The 17,256-nt window shown below is 38.9% G+C and overlaps 1 protein-coding gene across 1 annotated transcript in view; it reads right to left on the reverse strand.

The window, feature by feature from the left end:
- Positions 1–3,168: 3,168 nt before the first annotated feature.
- Positions 3,169–17,256, reverse strand: part of ST8SIA1 (ST8 alpha-N-acetyl-neuraminide alpha-2,8-sialyltransferase 1) — a 150,180-nt gene continuing 136,092 nt past the window's right edge. Inside the window, exon 5 of the mRNA XM_045811846.2 lies at positions 3,169–11,358. Within this exon, the coding sequence (XP_045667802.1) occupies positions 10,872–11,358 (487 nt within the window). The 3' untranslated portion in view covers positions 3,169–10,871. The remainder of the gene's footprint in view (positions 11,359–17,256) is intronic.

Raw genomic sequence — 17,256 nt, forward strand, 5'->3', positions numbered from 1 at the left:
AAACAAAAGGATTCTCCCTCTTTGTGGACCTGAGGGCCAGAAGGGAGAGAGGGAAGAACTAGGAGTGTAAAAGTATTGTGTCAAAGTCGAGAAAAGTTCCTTCGTGTAGACCCCTGATGAGGCCCTCAATTGAGGGGTTAGGCTACGAATGCAGACACGCATATGACAGTAGCCGTCCCAGGGGTCCTGAGCCCTTGACTGCAATCCACTCCAGGAGACCAGTGCATTGGCTGCATGCAAATATGCTGTGGGCAGGACAGCGTCTCCCCAAGAGGCCTGCTGGGCAAAGCCTTTTAATTGCGTATGGTTGGATACCAAGGATCAGCATTGTTGTTTGGCCTGGAGTCACACTCCTCACTTTACATAGTTTATAACGGAATTGCAAAGCACATAAAGCTGAAATTTATAGAACTAGAGGAGAAGTGGCCATATCATATTTGGAGAATTTAAGACTTCTTTTTCTGTAATTGATAGAGCAAATAGATAAGATGTCAATGAAGATACACTTGACCTAATAAATGTTTTTAGTATACTCCCGACACCAACTGTAGAATGTACCTACTTTTGAAGTAATCGTGGAAGCTGAGCCATAAAACAGGTCTCAATACATTTCAAAAAGGCAAAATCACACATAGTATATCCTTTGATCATGACAAAATTAAAGTTAAAAATGAGAACAAAAGATACCATTAACTGCCCTCCCCATATATCAGGAAGTTAGAATATATACTTCTAGAAGCACATGGGTGAAAGAAGAATCACAAGGTAGTTGGAAAGCATTTTGAATTAAACCATGACAGAAGCACAACATACTACAATTGGTGGGAGTCACTCCTACTTCCATCCCTTAGTCCCCAGGTCCAAATATTCTAAATGCGATCCAAGTATCTAAATATGGGAAAATCTGGTCACTGTCCAAAACACACACCACATCTCATAAGATGCTACCACAACCCCCTAAGATATTGTCTGATGGTTCTTAAAACGAGTCTCTATCAGGCCCTGCCAGCGTTCGTAGGGCACCCACTTCTAGATCAGCATTTCTCTAACTGTTTTCTTTAAACCCCACTCCTGCCCCCCAAGGAATCTTTTAAGATTTTTTTCCCTCTAATCATTGTAATATCTAAGGTTTTTTGCCCCTTAGAACCAACTCTTGCCTCTTGTGGAGGCAATATTGCTCCCACTGAGAATGAATGTTCTACATAACATGGTAAAGAGTAATACCTGTTAATTCCGTAGGCATAAGCTCCTTTCTACACTCTTTTGCTATAAAACATGCTTCTTGGCCAAAAGGATGTTGCATGTAGTATATGATACCGATATGATAAATAATTCATTAAGTAGGTTCATAGATGGTGGAACTGGCAGAAGCATCGAGGACGGGAAAGGCAAACCCAAAACAAATACCTACTTTAGTGAGAACAAATTGCCGTGTGCTCCATGATGGAAAGTCCTGGTGATCACGCTTGGCCTCTCCAGGCATTAGCACCCCACCTTTATACGAGGCTCAGACAAAACAGGATATTAAATGTACAACAGTTACCTCTTTTCTCGATTACCTCACTACTTTGTCGATGGGCTTCTATACAAAGCGGCTTTGGTAGCACGTATGGAGGTTATGCATGGAATCAATAACCTGGCTTCTACCACTGTGGAGTGCCCCGCTAGTAACAGCAAAGGCCAACGTTGACGACTCAGTAGAAAACCATCTCCCAGGAGATCAGTAATCCACCTGGTGGGACGTTGATGAAAGTGACCCATCAAATGAACACTCCTATTCTTACTTTTCACTCTTCTTCACATGCAAAAGTTGGAATCTTCCTGACGAAAGTCTGTGTTGAAACTAACAAACTCTTGATAGCCTCATAATCTAATTTTTGATTGCATTATCACAAAAAAGTTCCCAAATACTGATTTTTTAAATTCATGCCTGGAAACCATGACTCTTGTGCAGTAAAGAAGGAACTTTAATTCTATCTATACAAAAGAAAACATAAAGGGTTTTTGTTTTCCCATATTTTCAAAATCCTAGTAACTAGATACGTCTTAGAATTATACACGTTAAGCATAAAAAATCAGATATGGTCTCAACTTCATCCCATGTTCTCCAGATCATTCACAATGAACCCCACAAGTTTCAGTTCAATAATCCTACATTTTTAGTTCTTCGTATCATTAAGGATCTGTATATCCAAAATAATAAGTTTTCAAGCAAAAATCTAGTCTGTGACTTGTAATTACGTCTTTTTAGGTTTAGAGATTCTTGAGTAATTAATGCTTTTGGATTCTTAATCTCTGTTTTTGAATGTTCTCGAACTCAGTAATATCTAGATTTTTTTTTTTTTAACTTAATGATAGTTGGTAAAAACAAGTTCAATCTGTTTCCCTCATATAGTCTGAGAATAGGTTAGGGTAACCCACATTTATACTAGAAGTCTGCCTTTTTTACCCCCGGATGATTCAGCTAAACACCATGAAGTTTTAACATTAGGTAACAGAATGACCTTCTTAAAATAGCGGTAGTCCCAAAGGCTGTTGTGTGATAGCGAACTCAGAGAATTAATAAGATCTGTACAAAGCACCTTGATCAATTTCTGAGGTGAAACATATGATAAAGGATGGACCAAGGTCACTTTTCCTGATGTCCCCCCTGCTGAGAGAGTGTCTGGCAGAACTGGGCCACTAGGTCCCAAGGGAAAGGGGAGTTTGAAGCAATTATCTAAATTATTTAGACAAGAAGGCACACTCGGGCTTGTCAAAGTCATCCATATGAACAGAAGGGGAATCTAAATATTTTGAATCTTGTTAGGAATTGGTTAAAGTATCTGTAGGACACACACACTGATACCGACTCATTACATAAAGGGAAAATTTTACAGCTGGAGAAAATAGGCTCGTGTACATATAGCACATTAAATAAGCACTCAATTTTCTTTCTACTTTGCCCAATAGATAAGGCCTTTTACCTGCATAAGAGTAACAATAGTGTTCTTATAGTCTATTCATAACATTTAGAGTTCTGTATTTCTAAAATAATTTTCTCACCAAGCAGCATGAGTTTTCATCCAGAAGGAAAAAAGTCAGTGTAGCTGATATGGATACAAAACAGAGGAATAGAAAAGGAAATAGAATCACCCATACGCTTCTGGGAAATAAAAAGACTTCACAAGCTATAAAAAAATCATTTTATTCACAGGGTACATTTCCAAATTTTCTCCAAGTAAGGGAGGTAGAGAAATTGAGACTTACTGAACCTTCTCACTACCAGCCATAATTACAATGAACACACCAAAGAAAAAGACATGTTTTTACAGCAAACCTCCTCCTATGACATTGCATTTAGATTCTGTAGAAACCACTCAGCAGAACCAACCAAGACAGATACTGCTTTTTCAAGTCACACTATAAAAAGTACCAATTAAGGTTTTTTCTTACCTGCTACATTTTATATGAAACTCAAAAAAAAAAAGAAGAAGAAGAAATGAAGAGCATTGATTTTCCCCCGCACCGCCTGCCAATGGAATTTAGCCTTATTAGGAAAAAGTAATTCCATATATACTTCGAAGGTGATTTCAATTTTATTTTATTTTATTTTTTATCTAAAAAGTCTTTTCCAGAATTATTGCATCCATGGACTGGTAGTCAAACTACACTGCATGAGAAAAAATATTTGAATTTTTCTATTTTTCTCCTTACCTCCAGTCTGCAAATTAGCTGAAAAACAGCTTGCACACATGTGGAATGATACAGAAGGTGCAATCATCAAGTTAAAGAGACCAACGAGAAACTTTTGTTTTTTCAAAGCTTTTCCAACTTTGCTATGTGGTAACTAGAATTCTAATAATATTCCAGACTTAAAAAAAATTAAACGAGCTTTTCAATGGAGCTTCTCCTTGTCTGTACTCTCCCCTTCCCTCTAGTGTCTCTGATTCTGATGTACCCCTGTGACCATCAGTCACCACAAATTGTGACTCCTGTATATTATGAGAGGGATGTCTATGGCAACTTATGGATAAGAAAGCCCAAAGAATTGGTGCTTAAGAGGGATGAGAAACAGAAACAAACTGTTTCCTTGCTTCCATGAAGGCTAGTGTTTGCTGGAAGAAACGAACATTTTTAACCTAATCATTTTTAGTTTTCCTGTAGCTATCGCCTAAGGAGCTCTCTATGAGAAGGTTCTACTACTTCCACAAAGGATATTTACATACTGTTATCAGACGTCTCCAAGGCCTATATACTATTGTGCATTTATATAAAATAGTCACATTCACGACATTTATAAGAGTTCTTGCTGATGGTAAAGATACAACTTGGAACAGACATGGCTACATCTCTGAAGTGACAGGGGTACAGGAAGGAAATACAGAAGGAAGGGGGAGCCAAGTCAGAAAAAGTTAAGGCACCCTCTGCCACCCCGACCTCGTCAGCCATTTTTCTCTTTTCAGTGGGCATAAATAATGCAGGGTGTGTGTGTGTGTGTGTGTGTGTGTGTGTGTGTGTTTACACTAGAGCAGAGGGGAGAAAACACATCTAAATCTTCCCAACTGTCACTTGGCATAGCATATGGTGACCATGTTTCAAAGGGTGAAGTTCAAAGTGACACTTCCTACTATCGCTGCCTCATCATGACAGGAGATTTAAATAATAATCTTGTGTATGCGTCAAAGTGGAGATAAAAAGGGGCTATGAAAATGGCAGTGTTTGCATATCCCAGCACAGACACCAAGAAAGCACGACTTGGGGTGGGGGGAGCAGGAGGGCCCAAGTAGGTAAACTGGTGCTGAACCTCCATTTTCTTCCCTAAGTGTCTCACCATCTGGCTCTCACATTGCTTCCTCTAGCGTCTTTTCATCATGAGCCGTAACAACTGCATAACAATATATTTCCTTTAAAATGTTTTGAAAGGTTCTATTCTTGGGACTGCACTCAAGGACAACAGCCTCTGAGCTCTGTGCTTAGCTTCCTACTAAGATCTCTCCCAGGGGTCCTTCACAATTAAAATCCTGATTTTATCTTTCTCTTTTTCATTTTGCTTAAACCCTTTTTTATTACTATTTTCCATTTCGCACATGATGCAGAGAAAAACAGACATATCTGACTGCCAATTTTCTCTGCCCTGGATAAACTCATATCTCTTAGATGTTTATCAGTATCATGTGAAACACACGCTTTTAAAATGACAAATAACTGGGGAAAATCTAATTATATAGAAGCAGAAAGAGACATGATCAATATATTTGAATATTATTCTATAAAACTCCCAGACAGCTTTGCATCATTGATTATATCCTACAGCTTTAACAGGAAAGCAAAATGAGAAAAGATTTTAGCACAATGCAGAGATCAGTAAGAACACAGAGGAAATAGGCACATAAATGACCATGAACAAAATATAATTCCTCTCTCGTGCTTTCCAAAAGTTAGAGCTGTGGGTTTGGTTATGGCACAAATGTTCACAGGTATTATTATATGTCAATTTATAATAAGTTATTTACTCCTTATGTGTTAGAGAAGAAATCAGAAATGTTGGCACCAGAAAGAAGAAAACCAAAGGAAGGAGACAGAAACATGTCGTTTTTCCTTATTGTGATGATGAGCAGAGGTTGTCTTATGTTTGAATGAGATTTCCTTTCATGACTTGTTTCAATCTTTCACCTCTAGGAGGTATGTAAAGAATGCAAGAGACAGGCCTCGGCCGAGGTTAAAGGCAACAGGATCCAGCTCCTTAGGATAGGAAGAAAAAAGGCTACAGCCACTGTAGCTTCATGCAAGGCTCTTTCCACTCACAAGATAGGAATCTTAACTGTGTTCAAATTAAATATTCTGCCCCCATGTTAGGAGTCCTAAACAAACATTCTAGGCTTCCGGATTCTTTTGGATCAGTCTCCTTGGCTTTTAAAGAGACTATATAAGAGCTGGTGGAACACGGTCCACTCCAACGTGGGGATCAGGGGCGTCAACACGCCATGCAGTCACACATGTGCATATAACTTTTGACTCCCCCAAAACATAACTAGTCCATAACTACTACGCCTATTATTGACCGGAAGCCTTATCAACCACAGCAATAGTCGATTAGCACATATTTTGTAAGTTATTTGTCAAAGCTTATATACTGTATTCTCAGGATGAAGTAAGCTAGAGAAAAGAAAATGTTATTAAGAAACTCATAAGGAAAATACATTTACAGTACTGCACTATATTTGTCAAAAAAAAAAAAAAATCCGTGTATAAGCAGACCCGTGCAATTCTCACCTGTGTCTTTCAAGGGTCAACTATATTTGATATCTCCCTAGCTTCAAGAACTCAGAAAATTCATCTGAGTGGGAAAAAAAGCTCCATTTTTAATCATCACTGGCAGGGCTATAATTAGGTCAGGGTGACCGGAATTCTGTCACAGGACACCCAAATTTAGAGAGCACAAATTAAAAAAAAAACAAAAACACAAAACAAAAAACTGTTCAAGGCAGTGTAAAATTTTATGCTTCTCAGCAAATTTCCACACCAAGTCTCCAGTCACAAGGCTACCAGCTTGACCCCAGAGACAGGCCAGCTTCCCTCGTAGCAGATAGAAACAGACAGTGCTGGAAAGCCAAGGTCAAGGGCACAGACTTCTCTGACCCTTATGTCCTCTGAGAGCTTGGGAGTAGGGTTTTCTCCTGCCTTCCACTTGCTTCATTCTCTCCCTGGCACGAGACCCAAATCGCTGGTCATATGTAGTTAGACTTAACTACAGACTTTGCTAGAGGCTTGACCTACGTTCCAGGTGCCATGTTGTTTAGCCACTTCCTGATGTGTGCTCACTGAAAGTCATAATCTGAGAGCCGACCTCCACACTGGGAAGACGAAGAAATAAATAAAAAGCACAGCATTGCTCTCAGTCCTTCTGCCTCCACATACTTGTCCTCGGGTTCTCACAGTCTTAACAGCTCTTGATCTCTGGAACTCTATAAATGGAGCAGATATTATTACCTGGTTCTGGTGGCAACGCTTTTGTACAACACAATCAGAATTCCTTAAAGTCTTTGGTGGACTGTGATGTTTTTTCTTTTTAGGTCCCTCCTCACAAGGATTTGTCAGTTGAAAGCCACTATTTTTAAACATAAAAATTAAAATTACAGATGACTGATTCTTCAAAGAAATAGAAAGCTGTATAATACAATTATAAATAATGCGACAGTTGCTGACCAGAAGAAATGTTCTTGATATTTTTTTCTATTTGGGAATCATCTCTAACACTTCCGTAAACCTTCTGACTAATCTAAGAATATTTTTGTCAAATTCGGAATCCAGGGATTTCTTCCATTATTTTCCATGCAGATTGTGAAGCTATGTTGCCCATTGCTCTAGGTACAAGTTACATATAACCTAAACAAAGTTTGTAGCCAAGAGAAGGACTTGAGATATCACAAAGCCAAACAGGTATTGTCTGAATAGCTACACAAATTTTGTGTCATTTGTATCATTTTGGAATATTCACCTTGTTAAAATAGAAGTGAACTATATAGAAACAAAATCCCATGGGCACTGGTCAACTTCCTCATCCATATAAAAATCTTCCATACAAAAAAATCCCTTTTCTATCTTAGAGAATGACTTAATCCTTCACCTATCTTAATTTTACCCTAGTGTAATTAAAATTAAACAGAGGTCACCCTTACTCATGACCCTTAGCATCAACGCAATTCTCAAACCGGGGCTGATGGAGCTGATAAAAGGTAAAAATCATACCAGGTACCCATGTTCAGTTTCCTCAACCCCTTTTTTGCCCCCATGGAGCAAGCTAATTTTTGTCAATAAAAAGCAATTTAAAAATTAGACCGGTGTTAGAGGGTGATGCCCTCTCCTGGCAGGTGCATTGAAAGCAACGAAATATTTTCCTACTGTGCGTGTCTACCATAATCTGAATATCTTCTGAGCTAATCTGAAGGGTCAGTAGTATTAAAATGTAATTGACCAAATTTGGCAAAGTATGAGTCCCAATTTCAGATAAACAGAATAAAATAACAGGCGCTTAGAATTCAACTTCTTAACAGTAATAGAATATTCCAGTCTACTCTGCAAGATAATTCTGGAGAGATCCTCACTTAGGAACACATATATTTCAACAAGGATAGATATGCATAACTTTATGCTACAACACCCAAGTGTACACACACACACACACACAAAGACAGTCACACTCCCAGTTTAGATACATCTAACCATGAAAAAGGAGTATGTATGCCATACCTATGAGTCAATATACAATAATGCCAACTGCAATCTACTCTAAGAAACCACTTTCATTCAACTGTAGTCATATTTCAAATGATGTGAGCATGTATGGGTATCCTTAAGTGAAGACAATTTGGGGCAATCAAAGCATTCTTCTGGTCTAATCCAGGGTTTCTCAACCTTAGACACTATTAATATTTTAGACTGGGAAATTCTTCCCTGTGAGGGGCTAACTTCTCCACTCTAGGATGTTTAGCAGGATTCTTGGCCTCTGTCCACTAGATGCCAGGAGCACCCTGCCAACCACAACAATCAAAAATGTCTCCACACACTGCCAAATGCCACCGCCGAGGGGAGGGGAACCACCCCAGCTGAGAAGTATTGGTCTAATTAAACATTATCATCTTGGGCCATTTCTGTTCTGCCTTTCAGAAGCCACAAATTTCTAGTCTAAAAATTGCACAGTTTATTGTATAAATCTATCCCAGAAATTCTAACAAGACGCTAAATTTCCAACTAGCAGCTCCAGTGGACTGTGACGCACAGGCTTTATGGAGCTCTTTAGTTACATTTTAACAATTTTATCAGTTAAAGTACCAATTTGTGTGTGTTTCATTAGCCCTTTTACATCTTTGCTGAAGTGTATAGGTTAGAATGTATTCCTTTTTAAGGTAATTATTAAATAATAACAATGGCTCTAAAAAGGAAATAGGGTTAGGGCTTCACATCTAGTGTGCATTTAACACAGCTCACTCATAGTACATTCTCATTACATTTCTCCTGCCATACAGGACCAAAATAACAAATCAGTTCTGTACAGAATCAGTACTCTCAAATTCTTAACTTTCCAAGCATCAGTATAATCCGTGTTATGCCAACCAGTCATTTTTTAACTGCTGATTTCTGTAATAACCTTGAAATTTAATCTTACTTAGAAATTGCCTTTTCTGGTGATGATACAGAATTTTTCCAAGGGCTTTGTTGTCTCAATGTCTTTTAAAGGAACCCACCAAAAATTGCCACCTGTTTTAACTTATATGGTAGACTAAGTTTCTACCATTAAAAATGAAGCAGAACTTTTGGACATAGTTTTACCTCCATTTTGGTGACATTTAAAAGAATAAAAATAGTGCTTTCCAGTGTCTCCTTTTAGATTAAGGCGTTCCAAAGCACAAAGACAGTGAGAGGCTTCCCTTCCCTTCCTTGCACATGTAAACACATTTAACTGCTTATAATCTGTCAGTAGAGTTTGTTTGCAGGGTGTCAAAGCTTATGTAAAAGGCTTTCTAAGCAGCCTAACCTACTACCAAGGGAATCAACATCGACGAGTTCACATCCCTTTACTTGTATGAACCATGCGTGTGTGGCCATGCTCAACACAGCGTCCATCCATGAGATGTTAGGGAGAGTCAGAATGAGTAAAACAATTCTGCTCATTTTGGGTAAGCGCTTGGGGGTCGTGCTGGTGTGAGCATTATGAGCAGTAACCAGTAAGCTGGCTGGTCTGACATCAAGGGGTAGTGGGTAGCGGGTAGTTCATCTGTAGCTCTTCGACGGCAGTTACAGATTTTGGCCATACCCCGTCATGTGGGTTCAGCTTTCGTAGTTGCATGGGAATGAGCTTTGTTTAACTGTGTGTATGTGTGAGTGTGTGTGTACATGAATATATATGTTTTATCTGTGTGCATGTATCTTGGAGTGAATACACCATGGTAGAGAGAAAAGGGATGTGCCTTCCAATCTGTTTCCAGACGAAACTTTACATCATTGTGCTTTACTTTAAATTATGAAGATAATTATGCCAATTTGCAAATAAATAATACACTCACGTCTGTAGTCTTCTTGCACTAAAATAACATAATAATACAACCAGGCTTAAATAATGCAGACCTAAAATTGAGTTTATGCCCTCAATTCTGAGAAGGAGGGAAAGTGGCTCATGTGATCCAGACTATGAATCAACACAGTCTAAATTCAATAACGCTTCACATCGTCTAACTAGACTTGACAAAAGGGGAGGAAGCAATTCTTATTTAACATTTTTTTAAATGGAAGGAGACTAGAGTTAACATAGACATGGTTCAACAAATCACAATAATTAGCTGTAGTGTTTTGTATCTTTATTACTCAGTAAGAGATTTTTTTTTAAATCTACCTCATCACCCACTCACTGCCCCTAAATAGGGCAAAGATAAATAATCATTTTTTAAAAACCTATGGTTCTAAGATCTGATAGGTTTTTTCCTAAAGCCAGATTGTGTTGATAATCAGTAACACTTCGCCCTGGCATTTCCTTTATTCTACCTTGATTAATTCCTCAGCTTCAACAACTGGAGTTCTGTCTTGTTTGTGAACTGCTAGACTGGAACCACCTAAATGTGCTTTACCAACATCATCTCATCGGCATGTTACTGGTTGCAAATCCACAATGTGCTACAAAATATTTCATAGGTTTTTCATTCCTTATTTGTCCTCCAAGCCAACATCGCAAGTAGAGTCTCTCTTGGGTTTTTGTAGTTGTTTTGTTTTTGTTTTGTCTTGTTTTTCCAAGTGCCCCATGTGAATCCATGAAATGACTTGACCATTTCCTTTTGGAGTCATGTAGAAAACCTAACAAAAATACCCTGTCTCAGTTCTTTCTTTTTCCATGGTCCCTAGGAAGTGGGCTGGAGTGAAGTGTCTTCACATGGGTCTAGCTGCATTCTCAGTGCACCGATTTTATGAAGATACCAGAGCTGGAGAAATTCCTCTGGCATGGCATGGAAGCCAGAAAAGGGCAAGACATTATCATAGTAGTGGTGGCTGATGGGCTGCTCATGCATATTCACAGAGAAGGGCCAGAAACCATAGATAGCTACCTCTTCACAGAGGCCCAGAGCCGCACTCACCAGAAAGAGTCCTGTGGACAGGCGCTTGGCATGGATTCCCCTACTTTTCCAGAACTTTCCAATGCTACGCAGAAAGTTGGGGTTGGCAAAGAGCACTGTTTGATTGGCACCAACATCTGACAGTGTGTAATAAACCCGGAGAGATGGCTCTGTTCCCGTCTTCATAGAAAAGGCAGGCATGTAGATATAACTGTGGTTATAGACCTTCATGTTGTCCACAAATGTCTTTCTGGACCACAGCAGATTCTGAAACCTATTAAACAGAAGAAGAGGCTCAGTTAAACCTGGAAAAAGGAACTCATCAAACCCTGCTCTATTTTCTTCTGATGGCCCTGATGGTTCACATTATCTCGGGGGGGGGGGGGGGAAGACATGAAAAACGCTTCACTTATATTTAAAATATTCCTTGAACTTACCAATTATTTCTCATCAAGTAGCCTGGCTTTCCCCAACCCCAACAATCTTAAATTGAGGTTAAGATTCCTTAATGGAATTCCCTCTGAACTAAAATGCACTGTACCTTTTGTTCTCCCAGAATTATTTGCCTGGAATGTAAAAATGGTTTAATACTCATGAATTCACAAAGGTTGTTGGTTGTTGGATATGATTTTTTAAAAAGATTTTTTAATTTGTTCATCTGAGAGAGAGAGAGCGAGTGAGTGAGAACATGAGCCGGGGAGGAGGGCCAGAGGGAGAGGAGGAAGCAGACTCCCGGCTGAGCAAGGACCGCTGAGCAAGGACCCCGACACGGGGCTCGATCCCATGACCCTGGGATCATGACTGAGTGGAAGACAGGTGCTTAACTGACTGAGCCGCCCAGGCACCCCATTAGATAGGATTTTGATAAAAACTACTTGTGGAGTCTGATATAAGCAAACGACTGGTTTCTTCATCTGCAAATCAAAGGAACCACCTGGAAGATACTTCTTCCCATTGAAATTCTATGATCCTGGAGGTATTCAGACTAACTGACACTACAAGTATAATAGTACATGGAGAAAGAAACCCTTGTTACTATTACAAAATGATGCTGACAGAGTTGCCCATATTGCTTACTCCAAATAACTCTATTTTCCTATGTTCTTTCAGTTTGGATTCCATAAAAAGAGGATCTCTGGTTGAAGTGTATTCAACTAAAATTGATGGCATACATCCTATGTGTCAGGTACTGAGGAATTAAAAATTTAATGACCCAATTTTTGTTCTCAAGAAATTCAGGTCCAACCGTGGAAACAAAAATATAAATGAGTACAACATAATGTTCTAAATACAACAGCTGATATCTGTATAAAGCACTGTGGAATACAGATGAAAAAATAATCCTGCCTTAGAGGAGTGGAGCCTGAGGAAAGCTTCAGAGAGGGGATGACATTTAAAGACAGCTCCTGTGGGGGAAGAAACACGAAGCACGGCAACTAAACGAGAAGAAACACTTTGGTCACAGCCTACGGTGCACAGTGTACTGAAACAATCATCAAGAGCCTGTTTTCCTGGGTCATGGGGGGCGGGAATGTGGATGGGCCATGGGAGGCAGTGGCTGAAGATAGGACATGCTACAAAAAACCTCGCGTGTCTCTGATTTGTTTGTGGACTTCAGTCTGTGGTGATGCGGAAACTTCAGAGCCGCCGTGAGTACTCACAACGCTTACTACTTGCCTTACAAGTATTTCCTCATTTGTTTGGTGGTCAGTCTGTGTGAGAAAAGGGAACTGGTGATCTGGGGAAGGAAGAGGCTGGTAGCCGGGAGACCAGCGAGGAGGCTGCTGATACGGATCAAGTATAAAAAGAGAAAAAAAGACAATGAACTACACTTGGCTCTTGCGACTGTTTTCTTTCACACAGGGCCGTCACCTGTCTCAGGTTACGTGCAGGCGGAGCAGGAGCAGGTAAGAATGGAATGGAGCCACGACGTGCAGAGGGGAGTGTGGCCTGACACGTTGGCAGTGTTCATCATAAATATGTGAAACTTAAACTCTGGATAAACCAATCCATGGGGTTTTATGTAGTAGTCAGTGTCACTGACTCTGCCTGCCAAGAAAGGTGTGTTCCTTAAGCCCCAAAGAAGGAAAATTGCTCCAGTTTTCTTCCTGTCCTTGACTCAGCAGCCTACTTTAGCAATTTTCTCTGGGCCCTGACAAATAAAAAAAGTGATAACAGGGTCTGTAAGTGGAATCACTTTATCCTAGAAGCAGCCATGGAAACACACTTAACCATATTCTGGAGCTGGACCAGCGTCGCCAACACAAATTCCTGCCCCTCAGCTCCTCTAGTCAGTGCATAATAATTCTGTTCTCTCCATTGCCCACCTGTATCTTCTGCTGTTTTCCTAAAACATGAATGCTTTCCCAATCACGTCAACACACCCTGCAGGTAACCTCCCGCTTCTTTTGAACCATGGTTCTCAAACTCTAGTTAGAATATCCTGATATTACAGCTTCCTGGGTTCCAGTGCGAGTGATCCAGTTGAATTTGTCTCCAGCACTCCCCGGTGATTCTGGTGCAGGGGTCCTGTGGATAGACTTATTTAGAAGATCCAAGGCATCCATGCAAGCTGCCTAGCTCTCTGACATCTATCCCTCAACATCTTTCTTTACGTCTTCTGATTTTATCCTTGTTGCAATTCTAACAGGAACAAGTGCTCCCTCTTCCCCCCTGTGTCTTGGAACAAACCATTTCGTATTTTCTAAAAAACTCATGTTCTAAAGTGTATCTCACTTCTTTAAAACTTTTAACCTCAGGGTGTCTGGGTGGCTCAGTTGGTTAAGCATCTGCCTTCGACTCAGGTCATGATCCCAGGGTCCTGGGATCGGACTCCCTGCTCAGTGGGGAGTCTGCTTCTCCCTCTGCCCCTCCCCCCATTCCTGCATGTTCTCTCTCCCTCTCTCACAAAAATAAATAAAATTTTAAAACAACAACAATATTTAACCTCTCCATCTCTACCAAATTAATTCCCTTTTGTCTTCTAAGCATGGTTAGACTTAGTATGAGGCAATTCTTCATATGTTCATACCGTTTCCCAAGCTACATTCTAGTTTTTTCATTTCACTGTCAACATTCTAGAGCAATTAGTCTACTTCTATCTGTTCCCTTTCTTGCTTCCATTTCCTCCTTATTGCTGTGCAGAATGGCTCCTATTCCATAGCACTCTGCTGGTTAATGGAACTTATCCCTATCTTTGTAGTGGACTACATACTAATGAGAATTACAGATAGCTCCAATAAAATTGGGGAAATTGATTTTATGTTCCCTGTCTTAAAGCTGACTGATTATTCTTGAAGAGGGCAGTCTTTCTTCCTTGAGTTTTAACTTTGAAAAGGAACACACATCTTGGATTTACAATAGCCTTCATTTTTTGATACTGTTAAAGAACCAGCCTATATATAACATTTTATTATTTTTATCTACCCCATTTTTCAACAAATGACATTATTTAAGAACTCAAATCAATTCAATACTTATTTATGGCACACCTCATATATTTAATGTTACTCTGATCAAGAGCTTAATAGAGGTGGTTTGAATTTTATGAAATTATTACAAAATTCAACTAGAATTATACAAGAGTAGTGCTCCAACTTATCTCTGCAGCCTCATTCTCAGATACGGTCTATGCCCTCACCTGATACGCCAGCCATCCCTGTGCGTGCATCTGTCCTCATCTCTTTGCATTGGTAGTTTCCTTTTGGCTTATCCATTCATTGCCCTGGTGAAGTTCTGCCTAAACAGCAAGACTCCAGCCTCTCCTTCTAAAGCTTATTCCTTCTTTTCAGCTCAAGCTTTCAAAGGAGTCTTCTTGGAACTTCTCACTATGAACTAATTCTACCCTCCAAGACTGTGTACTCCTTGAAGGCAACGGACAGGTCTTATTCGTCTTTTAATTTTTACAACTTAGTTCAGAATATTAAACTGAAAAACTAGTAAACTGAAAAAAGAAGAAAATGAAGTGAGATCAGCAAATGAATTATTAAAAATAGAAATGATTAATACATAATGAGTATGGGCATGAAATAGAAAAAATATATCAATAAAACTAGCAGAAAGCACACTTTACAAATAAATTTCATACATGATAATAAAGAGAAAATCACTGAAATTTTTAACAGTTACTATCAAGCTAACTATTTAACAATTTGAAAATTTGAGGGGGAATAGATTCCTATTTGACAAGAAAATTTCAAAATAAGTAAGAAAATATTTAAAGTCTGTATTACAAGAAAAACTAAAGAAAACAACTGTGAATTTATCAGCCACTTGCAAATTATCTTTCTATGAAGGAAAATATTGACAAAAATGATTATGTCAAGATGCAAAATTTCATTGCCATGAAAATAACTAAAAAAAGGGAATCATTCTGAAAAGTATTTTCAACAAATATAAAAATAGAAGCTCAAAATTATTGATAACATTATAGAGTCTAAATATATTGATATAATGATATGAAAATGGACAAAAACACAGATAATGGACAAAAACACAGACGCAAGTAATAAAAAGTGTTAAATGTTCAGCTTCAGAATGCCAGTCAAGATGCAAACTATTGAATAGAATAAAGAAAGGTAAGGGTCCAGTTCTCCCCTCTTAAAAGCAAATCTCTAGAAATGAAAGAAAAAATATTTTTAAAGATCTACATCCACCCTGAAAACAGAAAAGGATAACCCTCAATGAATCCCCAAATCTGAGTTACCTCTGAAAAACAGAATGCTGACAGAAAGAAACCAGAATATAAGCTAATTTGCTGAACACTGCTCTGAAATATAGCAGTGTCCCACGCCTAAAGGCAGAAGATACTGAGAAGTTGGGTATCTTGGAATAATCAACAAAGTGATTTTTTACATTAGGGGACAGGCGAGGTATTCAAGTGGATTGAACCCTAAAATCCTGCACTGGTCAATTATCACTGTGGGTAGCAGGGAGAGAATATCAGCCTCTATGGAGGAGCAGTGACTGTGTGCTCAGAGCTGGCCCAGCTGAGGGGAAACAGGATTCTTTTCAACTTGTACAATATTGGCAGCCAAGCTTTCAGTTCCCAAGTAGAATATTGACACTGGCCCAAGAGAAAAGACACTATATAGATAATGACATTTGGGAGTCACCCAAAAGAAAACCACCTCGCTACCTTCTCAATCAAGAGTAAAGCCTCCCTGTGACAGGTCTAGTGGGCACAGAGCTTCCAGTTGCTAAACAAGAACAGAGAGCCAAGATCAGAAGATATTGAAGGAAAGCCTCCACCATGAGAGAGAACAAAACGGAAGAACTCAGAGGAAACCAATGTTATTCAAGCACCAGAAGAAAACTCTTAAAATCTGTAATTAGCTTGTTTAGAAATGTTAATAGTTTACTGCATCCATTAATAAGACTAGGGTGCTATAAAAAGAAAAGAACATTTAGGTAACAAGAAACAGCTTTTGGCAATTTAGAAAGACAATTGATGGATTCTGGTAAAGGAAATCTCCAGGAAAAGACCTGCAAAGCAGGCCTAGAAACCTATCAATTAGATTCCAGTGAAAGGAAAAGGGCACTTCCTGGAGAGTTGTCTCAACAACAACAAAGTGCCTCTGATAGACTCATCTGATAGATGTTGACAGTAAATGAAAGATTTGCAGCTCCAATGGGAGTCTGGAGATGAATTAGTGACTACTGCATGGAAAGCCTTTATTTGCTCTGGGGGAGAATCAACAGGAAAAAAATTGAGAGTTGAACAGGATATCAAAAACTCATAAAATAGACTTTTTGTCTCAGACGTGAACAGTTTTAAGTAGACAATAAGGTAAGCACTGACTATTAATTTAATTGTGATATATCTTAACTGAGAAGTTAGGAAAGTGTAACTCTGTGTGGAGGAGTGTTACGAGTGGCACTTTAAGAGACAAAAACCTTTATTTTTCCATAAGAAATCAGTAGATAAACTGGAAAGTTTAAAACTGTAATTAAGCATGCTGCTTTAAAATCCAACAAGAGAAAAATCAACTAGAGAATTTGAACATCTTGGAACATTACCTGGGGGAATGTGAGACAAGAGTTTGCTTCTTGCCATACTATTTGATTTTCAAAGTGTATACAGCAAAAACTGATTAAAATTTAGATATTCACAAATCCATAATCACAGAGTCTTCAATTAAGAATGTTTTTAAACACAAATTAAAAATTTCTA

This window comes from Ursus americanus, chromosome 25 (assembly GCF_024610735.1).
Source record: "Ursus americanus isolate L20-20 chromosome 25, mUrsAme1.1.p, whole genome shotgun sequence".
Taxonomy (NCBI): Eukaryota; Metazoa; Chordata; class Mammalia; order Carnivora; family Ursidae; genus Ursus; species Ursus americanus.